Below are 16,296 nucleotides of genomic sequence, written 5' to 3' on the forward strand. Positions count from 1 at the left end.
TATGATTATAATGAAATTTACAGAGTGTTAGGCATGGGAGCATGTGTTGAATCTGAGCAACACAAAGTTAGTTGTGTGTTATAGTGAGATATGGATGAGCTGGTTATGAAGTTGTATTCCTTGTGTGTGAGCCTGTTTATGCTTGTCTGGATGTGTGTGTCTAGCTGCCTGAGTGTGAGAGACAGGCAGAGGACAAAATGACAGTGGAACACTGACAGACAGAATGAAAGAGAGTCCTTGTTTGTTATCTGTTGATGGTGGTCACAGAGAGACCAGTCAGCTCATGATTTTCATCAACTAGCAGGGGTTTCACCATCCCCAGTTACTCATAAATATCAGAAGAATGGGAGTGTGCTTTTACATGCCCGTGGATATCATGAATATGGATATGATAATCAGTCATCAGATGAAATGCGCTTTAGAGCCTTGTTTTGTGGCCTAGGTTTTTATAACAATCCAATGAGAAATGCTGACTAGTCAAAAATAGCCTAACGTCTCTCAGTTGTTATATGAAGCTGGATGATATCCTGCAGTGCAGTTACACAGAAGAGGATCTGGTTATTTATACTCAGTAGTTTAGAAGCACAGAAGGGGATGGTCCCTTTCTATGCCTCATTTACTCCATGTTGTTTCCCATCACCTAAAACCGGCAACCTGTGTTAAGTTTATTTTCCCTATATACACTACCATTTCATCTGCATGTTTTGCAAATTCTTGTGGAACGGGGGCTGCTGGTGTTGCTAGCGCAGAGGCAGTCACACAACAAAACCCACTGATGACACACAGTCAGTGTGCTGCATCTGGATGTTGTAATAGTGAAAGTTCATCTCTTCTAGACAAAGGCCAGCCCACGAAGTGGAAGTCAGAACAGGAGTTCTGACAGTCTCATAAAGTTGCTGTGCTTGAGGCAGTTTTGCTGCTCTCCTGATAAATGCTGATTTGGTCTCTCTGTTAATTTTAACGCTGGTCATGACCCTTCAGTAAGGGACATTGGTGACTCTATAAACTGTTCATTTTATGTGTGGTTTTAATACTTCATTTTGTTGAATTTGGGGGCTCCGACCACCAACTTTGACCATGCTGAAAAGTGTTTTTCTGTTGACCAAGGTTATAGAGCTGATCGCCCTGCAATTTGATAAGCTATTAATCAGGCCTATCTCGTGCTGTGGTGCACTCTACTTGAGATGACATTTCACATCCCGGCTACTAGTGTCAATATGACCAGTTGATAAAAAAAACAACACAGTATTGATCCCACAATAATGCAAAACAACAAACACCAATCTCAGTCTGTATTAAGGTGTAATTTGAAATTTCTTCTTTCATAATAGACTGTATTGATAAAAGAATCAAGATTTTAATGTTCTGTCAATCCTGTAATAGCTAATTGTGTCAGCCTTACTAGTCTCCACATTCTGAGCTGCTTTTTGTCCTCAGTAATCTTCCTGTATGCCAGCTATCATATTTGAGAGGATATTTTAGCACAATGTTTTTGTTGTGAGTGGTTGTCAAATTTGATAAGCCCACGGAAAAACAGGGAACGCGCTTAGCTGCCATTGGATGTTTGTGTATGTGCCTACTTGTGTGTAATTGCTTGTAATTGTGTAATTGACAAAGATGGTATGGTCAGTGTCCTTGTTTGACCTGACTACGGATAAAGTGAAGACACAATTTGAAAAGCCCTTGTTGTGCCCACAGCAAGGTGAGCAAGATTGGTAAAAGATGGCACCGTGTGGCATGTCCTGACCTGTCTCTCTGTGGGAAATTAGGCCCTCTCCCCTGCTCTTTTTTCTCTTTTTCCTATGTTTTTCCCTTTCATCTCAAGTGTTTTTAGGCACAAAAAGGATGAGCTGGAGGAAGAGGGCAGACCGAATGGCAAGCGTTAGGTAACAGACCTAATGTACTGTGTAACAATTTCACATGCTCCCTCAGTCACACTCGCTCGCGCACATACTCATGCAGAGCATAGCTCTCTTAACACACAACATACAGCATCCGTTCTCTTTTTCTCAGATATCCCCACACTCAGTTGTGATTGCATTTGGATGAATAATATGACAAAGACTGTGTTCTGCTTGACTTATTTTCCTGCCCTCTAGTCGTAGTCTACTGCATTTTTAGTTGTCCAAAACTGAAGCCTGCTGACTTCAAGAGGCGAAGAACACAGTCCAGACTGTGTGAGTGTCTCTGTTACATGACACAAGGGAAGACAGTATGAGCTTGTTCCTCGTGAAGCATATCAGCACCCATGTTTCTGTCCCCGACTCATTGTACATGTGTGCTTTTGTGAATGTACATAACAGCCTGCACCATGGCAGTTACTCTGCGCCATCATCGTGCACAGCACTGTTTATTTTCAGAGGCAACCGTGTGTTGCCAGGACTCCTAGTTGGAGAAAGGTCGCTTCACTCCATATGAGTCTTACTGGTTTCCATAGCATTGATGGTGGTTCCAGCCCTGAAAAACTAATTCTGAATGGAGCGGACTTGGCTGTCATTGGCTGCGCTTATTGTCTGTCACGAAGACACTGTCTTTTATTATGTGGTTTTGTTTACCAGCGCTATAAGGTGGATGCGACTGAGTTTGTCAGGGGTTTTGTTTCCCACGTCAGTATTTCAGACAGGCTCGATTAATCTACTAATAATTGCAGCTGTGCTATGAAAATTTGATTGCAGTAGACACATAGTAATGATATGAGTGATGATGGAGGGCCTATGAATGGAAAACCTGTTGCAGCTAATGACAAAATAATTCAAATAAAGCAGCAGAGGAAGAGTAGAGATTCGAAAAGAAAGATTCTGAAATCTTATATTAACATTTGTTCTGTGTTGTAGTAATGAAGAAGTTTTTGACTGACTGGAAGGTTATGTGATATAAAAAACTTTTCTCAGTTGCAACTTTAGGTGATGAAGATTTACTTACTCAAAAAGATACATCCTTGTGATATTTCTTAAAGAAGAGTTTGATATAATTTCATTTCCTGCTTCTGCTGTAATCCATATTGATTTTGTAGTTGTGGTTGCCATTATAGAACTAATGCTGCTTGTTGTCATGTCCTGTTACCTTATGCAACTGGTCATTATCATGTATGTGTAAAAGCCTGTTGCAAAAAAACAAAAAATACTGGTTATGTTTAGATCTGCTGCATGTTCCTCAGAATTTACTTGCCACAAATTGTGGGCTCTGCTGTTCTAGCAGGGAAGAAATTGCAAATGGTAGATGAATGTGAGATGTCCAGTTTTCCACACTGTAGCATGTCTCCAGTCTTGTACTTTCAGCCTGACCCACTCAACTGAGTCATTTCTGCACATAAACTCAAACAAGTGCACAACACACAAGTAAAACATCGCTGAAAGGCATTGTGCTGACTCATATTGCCTGCACACTTTCATCTGTGTGTGCACATGCACAGTACAGTCATAGTGCTGACCTGCCATCACCTTATCTTGTGTGCATGACGCTGTGTGATGTCGTCGTGACATTGTACAAACACACACACACACAAGTCACAATTTTAGCTCCATACCAAGCAGCCTCTAGTAAACTATTGTAAACACTGAATTCACAGATAACCATGGTGCCATGCTTTTGGCCTGATCACGTGTGTGTGTGCATGTGTATGCACACGAGCCAGTGTGAATTAAACCATCTCACATGCTGATATGGGTTAAGCCTGAGCATTACAACCCCTGTGGGTGTTGTAATCTGTGTCACCTGTTGATGAAGGTTAACCTCATCCATAATAGCACAACACCCTCGTCTCAACACGCTTCTCTGAGCTTCCCACTGTAGACGTTACACCATAGACGCAATTCTGTGTTTAGTCACAGATGGATGTTTTCAAAGGCAATCTCTGAAAGAATGCTGGAAGTTCATTTGAACATCATATATAAATATTGTTTACCTTTTAATGCTGTGTGAAATGTTTTAATTTTTGTGCTACATTAAAATGATTTTTTGTTTTCATTCTTAAATCTAAACCTTTGTAATTGACCCAGGAAAGCCAATGTATGCAACTCTTGTCAGAGCATTGTAACAATTCTCTTTCACTTCTTATAGTATTATTTCATCACAGAACATCAGGATGAAAATGGCGAGGACTGTGATATTATTTATTTATTAATTCTTATTTTGTGGTCAGTTTTTCATTTTAGAGACTATGCTGAGTTAACAGTTTATTTGGCTAAAACTAAAGCAGTGTAGCACAGCGGTCCTGCAACATATACTGCATTATACTAGGGGAAGTACTGCCTTATAAGAGGTACTCCACATTTTATCAGTGGGGACAGTCTAAATAAATATTGATATTATTGTACAGTTATACACAGGGCTTGAAGATAACTCTTTCTCATGTAGTTCATGTACTCATAAATGGAAAAAAAAAAATAGGGAGAGAGTGAAAAATGTTTAAGTTCATTCCCAATCAGTTTGCTTTTTCATACTATCCATGTTTGTGTGCATTTAATGTTGTAAACTTAAGTCAGATAGTAAGCATATTCAAAAAGAATTCATTTGTCTTAAGTAAACAATTACTAAGTAGGTTTACGTGTAGAGAGTAGTAATGTTTAGTCAAATAATCTAGAGCAAGAAAATTTGTGTCTGTTTCAGCAAATAAAGTACCTCATACATTGTTGAGTCATGGTTTGATGTCTGATCATAGGCTTATCAAACATCAGACACAAACACACACACAAGGGGGATGTGTGAGGAAGATATAGTTTGTTGATTCAAATCATCTTTTTTCTTCATTTTTAGTGATGTCTGTACCACAAACAGGCTTTTCTGCTCAATTCCTGCACAGAAAACCACAGATAAGACTTTCATGATCTTGAGAAACTGCATTGTTTATAAACCTTAACCTATGCACTGTATACTGTATACATCACTTTTCTGCACTGCCCTGTTCAAGAGCTGCTGATATGCACATATTAACTTATAACTTGTTGTACCAGTACATTTCTCAGAATTGTTCACCTTTCTCTCACTTCCCCAGCAGAGGCATCACAGAAAGGTCTACTATGGAATGTGGGACTCACAGGTTTTGAACAAGAGATTAACAGTAGGATACAACTTTTCCGCTTCGCACATATCTATTTTTAGGCGCACTGTCAAGCCCTCATACGGGTATTTCAAAAATCTAGGATTTTTCAGAAAGGCACATTACTATGCTCAACATTTCCAAAAGTCATCAAGTGTTATACACTTATGCGAATGAGTCAAATAAGTCTTGACATAGATTGATACATGTTTATTAAGATAAACCAGTGTATTGTTTTCCAAAACATCACTGTGCTGAAAATATGTTGTTGTTGTTTTTACTGTGTTCAGTGCTATCCACTGAAATTTCCCTGGTATAGTCAAACTAACAAAAGTCTGCATGAGGTCAGGTGTGTTTAACAATTAAATTTTAATACACCAAGCAGTCTAATGTGCTTGCCTCAGCCAATACATTTACTTTGCCATACAGTGCACTCTTAATATCTCTTTTACCTCTAACTTTAAAAATGCAAATTGTAGAGCTCTTCATCTTTCAACTTGACACTGCATATCTCAACATTACATTCAAGAATTGCATTCAGGTCTGACACTATCCACTAATGAAGGATATGTGGAAATCATAATATGTAACATATTCCCTTAGCTGAGAATCTGTATAGCTCACCAAGAATACTTTCACAATTGGTGAAAGGACAGTGCTGTTAAGCCATTTTAATTCAAAACTCTGAACACAGTCTCCTCCAGACCTGGTTAGGTGTGCAGAATAAGTTACCATTGTGATCTAAATAGGTTAAAAAAAAAGAAGCCTTCTTCATGACACTGACAACCTTAACTTGAGGCTCAGCATAGTTCACTAACCATTAATCTTGTTTCGTAGCACACACCACAGATATTAAATACATGAGCTGTTGTCCAATGGTTATGTTGATAATCAGATATGACTGTCAGAATCTGCCCGAATCAACTCAGTTGTTGACAATAACTTATCTATTACATTACGCAATTGCTTTGCAGTAGTCAGAGCAGCGTGTTGGTATGTCAGAAAAAGAGAGTGCTTAAAGTTTTTACAAGTTAACATTCCAGTTTAGCGGGGATTTGGGAGAAAAAAACTCAACTTGTGCTCTTGATTAGATACCAGGCTGGTGTTACCTGAGCTGAAATGACAGTCATCATCATGATAAATAAAGTTTCACTTACATGCATTAAATGCAAACCAGAATAAAAATTTAAAACAGATAATCACAAAACAGTTCCTTGTTGGAATGTGCCATGAGTGACACACATTCACAATCAAATTAATTAAATTTAAAAAACAAATTTTCGAAGGGTACCTCTACTACATTGTGTCCCCTCTAATGCGGTGATACCAAGAACAAATTTGCTGACGTGAAGCAAAGCATAACTGGATTTTTTTTATGTTGTTTTTGTTTTTTAACTACTTTTTAATTTCCCCTTGCATTCCTGGATTTTTTTGCACAAGATGGTATTTTATTTTAAACTTTAAAAGTTTCTTTTGTTTCCATTAGCTGGTGGTGCTGTAGGTTTTGCCGTGTACAGTAAATGGTCTGTACTACTCTGCTGGGCACCAGCTGCTCTGGTATAGTGCTGTGTTGAGGTCAGTGTCTTGTGATCAGAGGGGCTATGTGACACTTCATCTCATTGCAGCCGGCCTCTCAGGACCGTGTGGGTGTGTGAACTCAGATCTTTTGACGGAAAATTCCATTGCCATAGAAGCTAGTGCAAAGCAGGCTGAACTTAGATGAAGTTGCTAAGGTACCCAGTCTCAGCCACAACACATTTATTGTACCTTGGCTGGAGCTAAAGCTGGAAATCCGACCTTTGAGATATACTGGTCACATGTTTGTGTGCCGAATACAACTTACCCACTAGCATCACCGTTCATCTGGCTATATGTATGCTTTGTACCATGACAGCATTTTCTGTTCTAACATGAAATGCAAATCCTCATGGTGCACAGTCACTGGATCTGTTCAAGATGCCAAGTAGACAGATCCTATTCCTTTTCGACGGAGAGTAGGAGATTTAAAGGTGTGATGATCATTGCACTGCGAGTTGATTGATCATTCACCAAATTTGCACGACTCAGCCTCTACCTTGTGGTCATGAAATCATATCAAAATGTCAAGCTAGGCAACACAGATAAAATGTGGATCCAGATTCTGTTATTTAGTTCCCTATTTTTTGCTTAAAATGTTTTTCGAGACATATCTTAGTCCAGTGTCCTTAATTGAAAAAGGACAGGTCGAAACCAAGCACCGCTCAGCTTGCAGTTACGTTACCCATCAGCCACAGTTCCCATTTGTCCAGTGTGTTCAGATATGTCCTCACCAGATTCCTTTTGTTTACATCATAAGAAATGCCCTTAATTGATTTTTTCTATCGTAGACAAAACACAGTAACAATTTAACCTGAACTGTTTGCAAATCTGCTTTGTCAGTCAGCTCCAAACTATCCCAGCTGTGTCACGAATCCCCCTGCCATGTTTATATTCATTCACACACCAAGCTTGTGTACAGCTGTAATTGTTGCAGAGTTTCCCCATTTACAGAATGACTTGTTCTCCTCAAAATGAGCATAATGTGTACATGTAGATATTGACATATGTGATCCAGATGTCCTGTTGTTACCCTCCAGAAGATGCACAGGGGAATGATTACATCAGCTGAACTGGATGTCTGCCAGTGACAAAAATAGATTCCTACTGCTTAAAATACCACATAGACCCACATAAACAGATAAACATACATGGATACATACATACACTCTTTTCAGATGTTCAGTATCACTGTTTTTTAAGACTCCAGTGACAATATACCCATGCAAAGAGTAAAATTATCATTGTTTTTGCTGGTCTGTAAGCTCATTCATAAAAAATGGCCCATTGAATTTGAAACTACAAAACCCCAACTTTGACATACTGACGTCTTTTTAAATGTGTAAATTTTGGGATGACATGAACTATATCCATACACATGTTTTTCACAATTGTCAAATGCCCTTGAAGGGAAACCACACACAGACACACACTGATCTGGATTAATGCCACAGTTCTGTGCTCTCTCAGGAGCTCCCTCGCTTCCTCTTCCTGTCTGTAACAGGAAGTCAGCCTTGTCAGGCTTCAGAAGGCCAAGTCGGCCAAATCATCATGTCTTTTATCAGGAAAAGAAGACCTTGTAATGCCACACGACAGAATTTGATGGATAAGATTCTGTCTGTGTCCGTCCATCTGTCTGTGTGTGTTAATGCAGGATGCATGCTTTTCATTTTTTTCACACACTAACAGACTGCACTCACTCATCTACTTTTGGAAGGCACTGTGTTGTGGGGCAGCCCCATTAGCTTCGCTTGATTAAGTCATTAAAGCGCTCTACCCATTCCTAAGTGGCAGAGCAAAGCTCCTGTCACAGACCATCACTGTCCACACTACTGGAGCCATTGTTGAGGGCTCAGCAGTTGCGCAAGAGTCGTGCTTGCAGTCAAAGGTCATGGCTTAGGTCAGGTTACCCAAACAAGCTGGAATCCAGAGAAAACATCATGTTTAGCTATTCATCATCTTAAGAAATGGCTGCATTTCCTTGTGCTGTCTTGTTTTCTTTTTTCTTTTTCTTTTTTTTTTTAAACTCAAGCTGGTGGTAGCTGATATTTGAGTTTATTACTTACTTACTTGCCTGTGTGTTCATGGATTAGAGGTGTCAGGTATTGTTGGATTGTGTGTCTGACTTGCCCTGGTCCCTACCCTTTGCTGCTCCTTTGCTGGTTGGCACTTTGCTCCTCCGTGAGAATTGTGTCATTGCAGCATTATTACAAGGGCACTGGACCTGTGTCCTGAAATTGTTGCCCATAATTTAAGTGTCAGATTAATATCATTAATGTGAATATATTATCTGCATTTTGTACATTAAAGAGCTGGTAAACATATTGTGTGGAATTCTTTTCTGTTTATCCCCTCTCTATTTCTGAATCTTTCTGGTTTCCATATGCCCTTCTTCCCTCAATGTTTCCTTTTTAATCTCACCCTCTCTCTTTGCTTCTTCACCCTTTCTTCCTTTATCATCATTTATCCTTAACTCTCCCTCCGTCTGTTTCTTGTCTCTCTGTCTCCAGGTGGCTATAAAAATAGTGGATAAGACCCAGCTGGATGATGAGAACCTGAAAAAGATCTTCAGAGAGGTGCAAATCATGAAGTTGCTGAAGCACCCCCACATCATCCGCCTCTACCAGGTATATACTTACAATCACCCACAGAGCTGATAACGCACACTGCTCACATCTTACATCTGAGATCCATGGCCCAATAGGTAAAGGTCAAACAAAGTATGTCTTCATTTAGCAGGATCTGATATTACATGCAGTTTTTTTTTTTAACTGTACCAAAGTATTTAATATTGTAGGCACTGGTTGGTATTAAGTTTTAAGATTTATGTGGGAAAAAATAGTCAGTTCAGTTTTTACAGAGTTTCTCACAGAAAATAAACAGTTCTTTTTCACATCCGTTGGTTTTACATCAGGGGTGCTGCCCAATATAGCCATGATCTTCTGACTGGGAGCTTCTGTCTGTTGAAGTGGTCTCAAATAAATTTTTACAATGTCTTTTCTGATACCGTCCCCAGCAATTTTAATATCAGGAATAATACTGAAATCCTCATACACATTCGTTGAACACTACACTGAGCAATTTTTGTTCTATTTACCTCTGTTGTTTTTATACCTAACAATGCTTATTCATTCTGTTGTGAACCACCAACACATCACTTGATGTTGGCCTGTCAGATGATCTGAGGATCATGGTTGTTATTATTTGTTTATGTGTTTAGGTGATGGAGACAGAGAGGATGATCTATCTGGTAACAGAGTATGCTAGCGGTGGAGAGATATTTGGTAAGAAAATTCCAAATTGTTACCCTGATGTAGATTGACTTTGACATTACCTGCCCTTGTGCTTGACAGCTTGTGTTTTTAAATTTTCTGACATCAAAATGTAATGAACATTTTGCTGATGAGGATTTTCTAAACTTGCACTGCATGTTCATTCTTGAACTGAGCTTGATTTTATGTTTTTCTGTGATTGTCTTTTGTGCAACTTACTTACAGAGTTAAAATGTCTGTCTGAAACCATGTTCAATATTCTGTGTCCTATTTTTATGTTTTCTAAAAGAATACAAAAGTCCTTTTGACCTTTCATTTTGATGTGTTGCTGTGATATCCTAAACCAGACCAGTGTCAGGTTTCACTTTCTGTATATTATGTATATATTATCTGTAAGATATCAGAATCAGAATCAGAATTCCTTTATTAATCCCTGGAGGGAAATTCTTGATACTGTGAATATTTAAACTGTACAATATGTTTGTGTGTGCTTTTAGACCACTTGGTGGCTCATGGGCGTATGGCAGAAAAGGATGCTAGGAAGAAGTTCAAGCAGATTGTTGCAGCAGTCCATTTCTGTCACTGCCGCAACATTGTACACAGAGACTTAAAGGCAGAGAATCTGCTGCTGGACCACAACCTCAACATCAAAATTGCAGGTATGTGTTATGTGTGTGTTTTTTCACCTAAGAATGTGTGGGTGGGAAACTTAATATAGCGGTTTTCAACTGTCTTGGTGAGTGGGCGTAGGCAAGCATCAACATGTACTTTAGGAGCATTTTACTGGGTTGATTGAATTTACTCTGTATAGGACATTGGTTAGATTGAATAATCCTCTCGTTTTTCCCTGTCAGATTTTGGCTTCAGTAACATGTTCTCTCGAGGCCAGCTTTTAAAAACATGGTGTGGTAGTCCTCCCTATGCTGCACCTGAACTCTTTGAGGGCAAAGAGTACGATGGACCTAAAGTAGATATATGGGTGAGTAGATTTTGAGGTATGAATAACACCCCATTAGGCTGCAGCACAGGAGTCGGCTAACTAGCTTGAGCTTCCCAGGAAAACAAATACAAAAAGAATAAATGAATGAGAGGCCCTAACATGTTTTTGTTTGGAAAATAGTGCCAGTTTTTTCACCGATAGTCTATAGTGCTCAATTAATAATTTTAATTGTTTTTTTTTAAAGTCCTATTTGAAAAAGTCTTTTTCCTGCTTTTTTTTCTTTCTGCTGTGCAGAGCTTAGGTGTGGTGTTGTATGTATTGGTGTGCGGCGCCCTGCCTTTTGACGGCAGCACTCTACAAAATTTGCGGGCGCGTGTCCTCAGTGGCAAGTTCCGCATCCCCTTCTTCATGTCCACAGGTAGGTCTCCAGTCAGTGTGTACTCTTTCTTTTTTCCCTCCTTCAATCCATATCTTACTTGGTGCAAGCTGTCATCCAGCTTTTTTTTTTCCACCCAAGGTCCAAGCAAATTAGAAAATGCCGCTACACCCAAAATCGATTTCTTTGTCATCAAGCACTATTGGCTTAAAATTGGTAGAGGTCCCATGTGGTATTTTCTGGTAAAGAAAGTTAAACTTTCAGTGTTTGGCCCTGTTATGTCTCTAAGTTCTAATAAACATTTTGAATGTGTTTCCTTCCTCAGAGAACATTTGCAAAGTTGAATTTACATCATGCAGTATATATATTAGTGTTGGCTTAGCAGTCTTAATCACTGCTTTTATGAGAGCATTACTATTTTAGTAGGTGCTGGTTATCTCCATAAACTTATGATCAATACTATAGTGTGACACAGATGGCAAAGTGTGAATGGTCCCACTCATGAGAGTGCTACATACGTCTTTGTGCACAGTACAAAGAAAACATGGAACTGCATTTGAAAATATTGCACCTATAGTGCTCCTAGTGGTCAAATATTCCACACGGTACCTTTTAACACGGGGTTTGGTCAGCTTGAATTTGTGTTGGTTACATTTGTTTGTTATTGCAGACTGTGAGTACTTGATCAGACACATGTTAGTGCTGGAGCCCAGTAAACGGTTGACCATGGAGCAGATCTGTAAGAACAAGTGGATGAGACAAGGAGACCCGGACCCAGAGTTCGACAGGGTGAGACCCCCGTGGAAGTATTCAACAGTATATCTTGATTTAGATTCATTTACCTAAAGCAAAAGAACATCACCTGCCTAATTTTTCATTTTGGTGTCAGGTAATTGTCTTCCTCCTCTGCTGACTGAGTAGTGAGTGTTTAAAAGCTAATTATGATAGCAGCACCAATACCAGTACCCTTACAGTGATACCTGCACTAATAGAGCACTTAATTTGATATGTTCTGGCACACTGAGAAGCCAGCTCTCAAATACACAGTGCTTGACTTCACCCCAGAACAGACGTAAGCATTGTAGCTGCTGAAAGTCACGAGCTAAAGTGAAGAAAACTTGCTGTGATTGGCTCTGAGCAAACCATACAAATGGTCAGGGTGTTTTTAGAGGTGCACCGATTGCGTTAATCTTGGTTAATTCCGATTTCCTTTTCCTTTTTTAAGCGTGACCTGCCCATACTGATTTTTGGCAGTTCCTTCTAAGAACTATAATTGACAGCATACACAAACAAAATTCAACTTTTGAAATTTTAAATTCATAATAAAAGAAATTGTTATATTTTATAATTTCCTCTCAATATAAAGCAACTGGAAAGAGCTACAAATAACAATTAACTGAAAATGAGCTGTACACCCAGCTTTATTTGACATATTTTACTTTACCAAACAAAAGCAGGTGCAGCAGATCTATATAACAAAATAAATGTTAGTGTCTCATATCATTTTACAGCATACATGCATCAGGGCTGAGATAATTTAGCAGATTTCTCAAGCCTCTTGTTAACCTTTTCTCTGCATGGTTTCCGGACAGAGGTCATTAATCTGCGATTTCCTCTTGGGCCCAAGCTCACTTATGCTTTGGGGCAAAGATTTCACTTTACAAACAGTGATGAAACGACACACTGGAGCTCTGCTTGGTCTTGACAAGTCGTAGCATTTATTTACCAATTGACTGTGACTGGACATTTACAGTCAGCTCACATTTATGGCTAACTCTGCACATACCATCACTCGCTGCTCTCTTGCTCTCTCATGGAATCAGAGATAAGGAGGCTGACCAGCTGGTTTCTGGTCTAAGCCAAGAACACGGAAAACCAGCTGTTCCTGGCCAGTCAATCGGTGCACCTCTTTTTTTTATAAAAATAGATCTTTGTACAAAAAGAGTAAAATGCAGGTTTTGCTTGACTACAGAAGTTTTGATACTTGGTACTGGGTTATTATGTTTGGGTTGGGTTATGATTGCTGTTATGATATTGCCGTTTTGCTTTTTCGGGCTTTGAAAATTTAGCATAATTGTCTTTTGCTGCTGCCCTGAGGCTTGCTATCAGTCACCCTTTCATCACTTCTCCCTTGTAGCTGATAGCGGAGTGTGAGCAGGTGAAGACGGAGAGAGAGACGGAGCTCGTCCTTGAGCAGGTGCTGACAGCCATGTCTGAGATGGGCCTGGACAGAGAGCGCACACTGCAGGTTGGACATAGTACATAGTCGATTTGCACTAATATGTTTAAGTTTTTAAAGTTTCATTTTGTCAGACTTAAGCCCTTGCTTCTCATTTCTATTCTGCGTTTTCCTCTGTAGTCCCTACAAACAGATGCATACGATCACTTCAGTGCCATTTACAGTCTGCTGGCTGACCGCCTCAAAAAACACAAGACCTTGCCTGTTGCCCTACCTACACCGCGCTCCATTAGCTATCCTCTTAACGCTGTACAGGTAATTCATTGCCTGAATGTTGTGATTGTGGCTTTACAGCATACACATGTCAGTTTCTAAAATGGCTCTGTGGTAATCTGGAGAGTTGTGTTGTTGTTGTTGTAATCAAGATTTCTGCTCTAATATATGTAAAAATAGAATTGTTGTGGATATGTTGTCTTCGTCATTCTCATATAAATAACGGTGGATTGAACAAGAGCGGTTTTGTTAGAGGTGCCTTTTTTGCAGTACTGTTTCATCGGTCTGACTAGAAGTGGTCATCATTTCTGTCCACTGAATGGAGTTGATTGGCTTCAAATCACATTTGCCAATCCCACTGCACTAAGGGGATTGTTTGAAAATTAGTGCAATCCTCACATGACCTGTGTGTATTTGTGTGCGTGCCCAGCAGACGGATCCGCAGGGTAATCCCGTCAGCATGACTGTTCCCCATGTCCAGCTCATCAACCCAGAGAACCAGATTGTTGAGGTAAGTTGACCCTGTTGCTTCAACCTGGCAGTGGGTGTCCAGCACCTTGCACCTTTAACAGTACACACCACATTTATAGCCACCGGTAATGTGTTCAGAATTTACTATTACAGTTTACTACTGTTCGTGTAGCTGCTCCCTAGAGTATTATCAGACCCACATAATCACACATACATGCACACACACTCAAACATAACTCATACAGCCTCAAAGCTGACTCACAAATGCTGTTGAACCCAAAAAAAGCATCAGATCACTGCATTGCAGCAATTTTAATAGAAGACCTGAACTTTGAAACGTTTGCATGAGAGCTGAAATATTAATCCTTTTGGGGTATGTTATGTACATGAACACAAGCGTGCAACTCATTACTGAAGGGCAATGCCAATGATCAAATATCTTTGTGAATTTATTGTTTAGCCCGAGGGCAGCATGTCACTGGACAGTGATGAAGGAGAAGAGCCCTCTCCCGAGGCCATGGCTCGCTACCTGTCGATGAGGCGGCACACTGTGGGTGTACCCGACCAAAGGTACAGAATAAACACACAACTCTGCAATCTGCTTTCAGCGATGTTTGTGTTATTGCTTCTGTCTCTGTGAGAGAGGTCTAACTCTAACTCTGTAGGGATCTTTTCTGTAATGTTATTAGACTCTCAGAATTAAAATCTGAACCTGTCAGTGACAAAAAAAGCACTTTAAGTGGACTTATTTGATGGTCAGTGTTACCCCTAGCATTAGGTTGCAGTCATTATGGCCCACTTGACAGCTGCAGCCTGAGGTGATCTGCTTGACCAATTCCAAAACGTTTTGTTTCTGTCATTCTTCCTCCTCTGACCACAGGACAGAGATGCAGGAGGACCTCCAGAAACTGCCACCAGGTTTCCCTCGTGGTGCCGTGCCCCAGCCTCCCTTCCCCCCACTCGCCCCCACAATGGGCCAAATGCACACTCTCATGCCCACACAGAGTTTGCAACCCACACAGCAGCTAGAGTACAAGGTACAGTCAGTTGGGTCAGATTTGATGCGAGGCCTTTCAGGTGACATTAGAAGGCCTCACTTAATCTGCATCTCCTGCATGTGAAGATTCTAAATATTAACTTTATGGATCTCCTCAATCTTCCCACGTCTGCTGAACCTACAGGAGCAGTCCTTGCTGCAACCCCCTACCTTGCAGTTGCTCAATGGAATGGGGCCTCTTGGTAGAAGAGCATCTGATGGCGGGGCCAACATTCAATTACACGCTCAACTCCTTAAGAGGCCCCGGGGGCCCTCACCACTTGTCGCCAGCCCGGTGAGGAACTGGAGTTGTGCACATGTCGATTTGTATTTGCTCCCCTCATACAAGCTAAAGGAGTGTTGACTGGTAAACTCTTCATCTCTCTTAGCACCCCATCCCTGCAGTAGCTCCAGTGGATGAGGAGGGTTCGGATGGAGAACCAGACCAAGAGGCAGTACAGAGGTAACCCACGATGACGGTTGTAGTGAAGGGCTATACTGTACAGAGGTGCTGTCTAAACTGGATGCTCTGGAGGGCCTGTAACCTGTGACGACAGGTTGGTAGGTTCTGTGTGAATGTTGAAATAAGGAAAGGTAGCTTAACAATAAGTAATCACCTGAAAGCATACACTTTTAAACAGTTTTTTATCTCTTTATCGCTTTTATCTCTTGAGCCTTGATGTCACATCATTTGCTGTGATTTATCAGTTGAAGTTTGGAATACAGATCTGTGTAAACCAGGCTTTTACAAGCCTGAAACAGAATTTCAGAAAAATAAGAGTTTTGACATAAAAGGATCTAACATTAGGGCTGGGTAAGGATAGACACAGGTATGGTATCTGGAGTTGGTGTGTTGGATTCAGAAGTCCAGGTTAGGGTTTCCCCAGTTTGTCCTCTTCAGACAGCACTTTCTGTAGACTTCGCTGGTGTCCTGGGTTGCTGGGAGTGAGTGCCTCTAGGCTGCTCTGCTTTTTCTCATGGGAGATGGCCACTCTGCTGTGGTGCTTACTCCATTTCTCCTCCTATCTCCATTGCGCAAGTGCCTTCTGCCACAGATCCAAACTAAATCTGCCACCAAATTCAACCCTCCTATCTCTCAAACTCTTTGACCGAAAGCTTCTTTATCTTTCCTATTC

General features: G+C 40.4%; 1 protein-coding gene across 4 annotated transcripts in view; it reads left to right on the plus strand.

Moving 5' to 3' along the window:
* sik3 (SIK family kinase 3) overlaps nucleotides 1-16,296 on the plus strand; it is a 30,880-nt gene that overhangs the window by 1,967 nt on the left and 12,617 nt on the right. For 2 of the 4 annotated variants that reach the window (XM_046388558.1, XM_046388560.1), the window contains exons 2-14: nucleotides 9,124-9,240; nucleotides 9,834-9,897; nucleotides 10,383-10,544; nucleotides 10,740-10,864; nucleotides 11,120-11,243; nucleotides 11,872-11,990; nucleotides 13,339-13,449; nucleotides 13,561-13,695; nucleotides 14,084-14,164; nucleotides 14,585-14,694; nucleotides 15,005-15,161; nucleotides 15,306-15,455; nucleotides 15,550-15,623. In XM_046388558.1, the coding sequence (XP_046244514.1) occupies nucleotides 9,124-9,240; nucleotides 9,834-9,897; nucleotides 10,383-10,544; nucleotides 10,740-10,864; nucleotides 11,120-11,243; nucleotides 11,872-11,990; nucleotides 13,339-13,449; nucleotides 13,561-13,695; nucleotides 14,084-14,164; nucleotides 14,585-14,694; nucleotides 15,005-15,161; nucleotides 15,306-15,455; nucleotides 15,550-15,623 (1,529 nt within the window). Of the gene's footprint in view, nucleotides 1-9,123; nucleotides 9,241-9,833; nucleotides 9,898-10,110; nucleotides 10,282-10,334; nucleotides 10,545-10,739; nucleotides 10,865-11,119; nucleotides 11,244-11,871; nucleotides 11,991-13,338; nucleotides 13,450-13,560; nucleotides 13,696-14,083; nucleotides 14,165-14,584; nucleotides 14,695-15,004; nucleotides 15,162-15,305; nucleotides 15,456-15,549; nucleotides 15,624-16,296 lie in introns of those variants that run through there. The other 2 variants (XM_046388559.1, XM_046388561.1) reach the window with 2 other exon arrangements.

The sequence above is a fragment of the Scatophagus argus genome, chromosome 5, assembly GCF_020382885.2.
Source record: "Scatophagus argus isolate fScaArg1 chromosome 5, fScaArg1.pri, whole genome shotgun sequence".
Lineage (NCBI taxonomy): Eukaryota > Metazoa > Chordata > Actinopteri > Scatophagidae > Scatophagus > Scatophagus argus.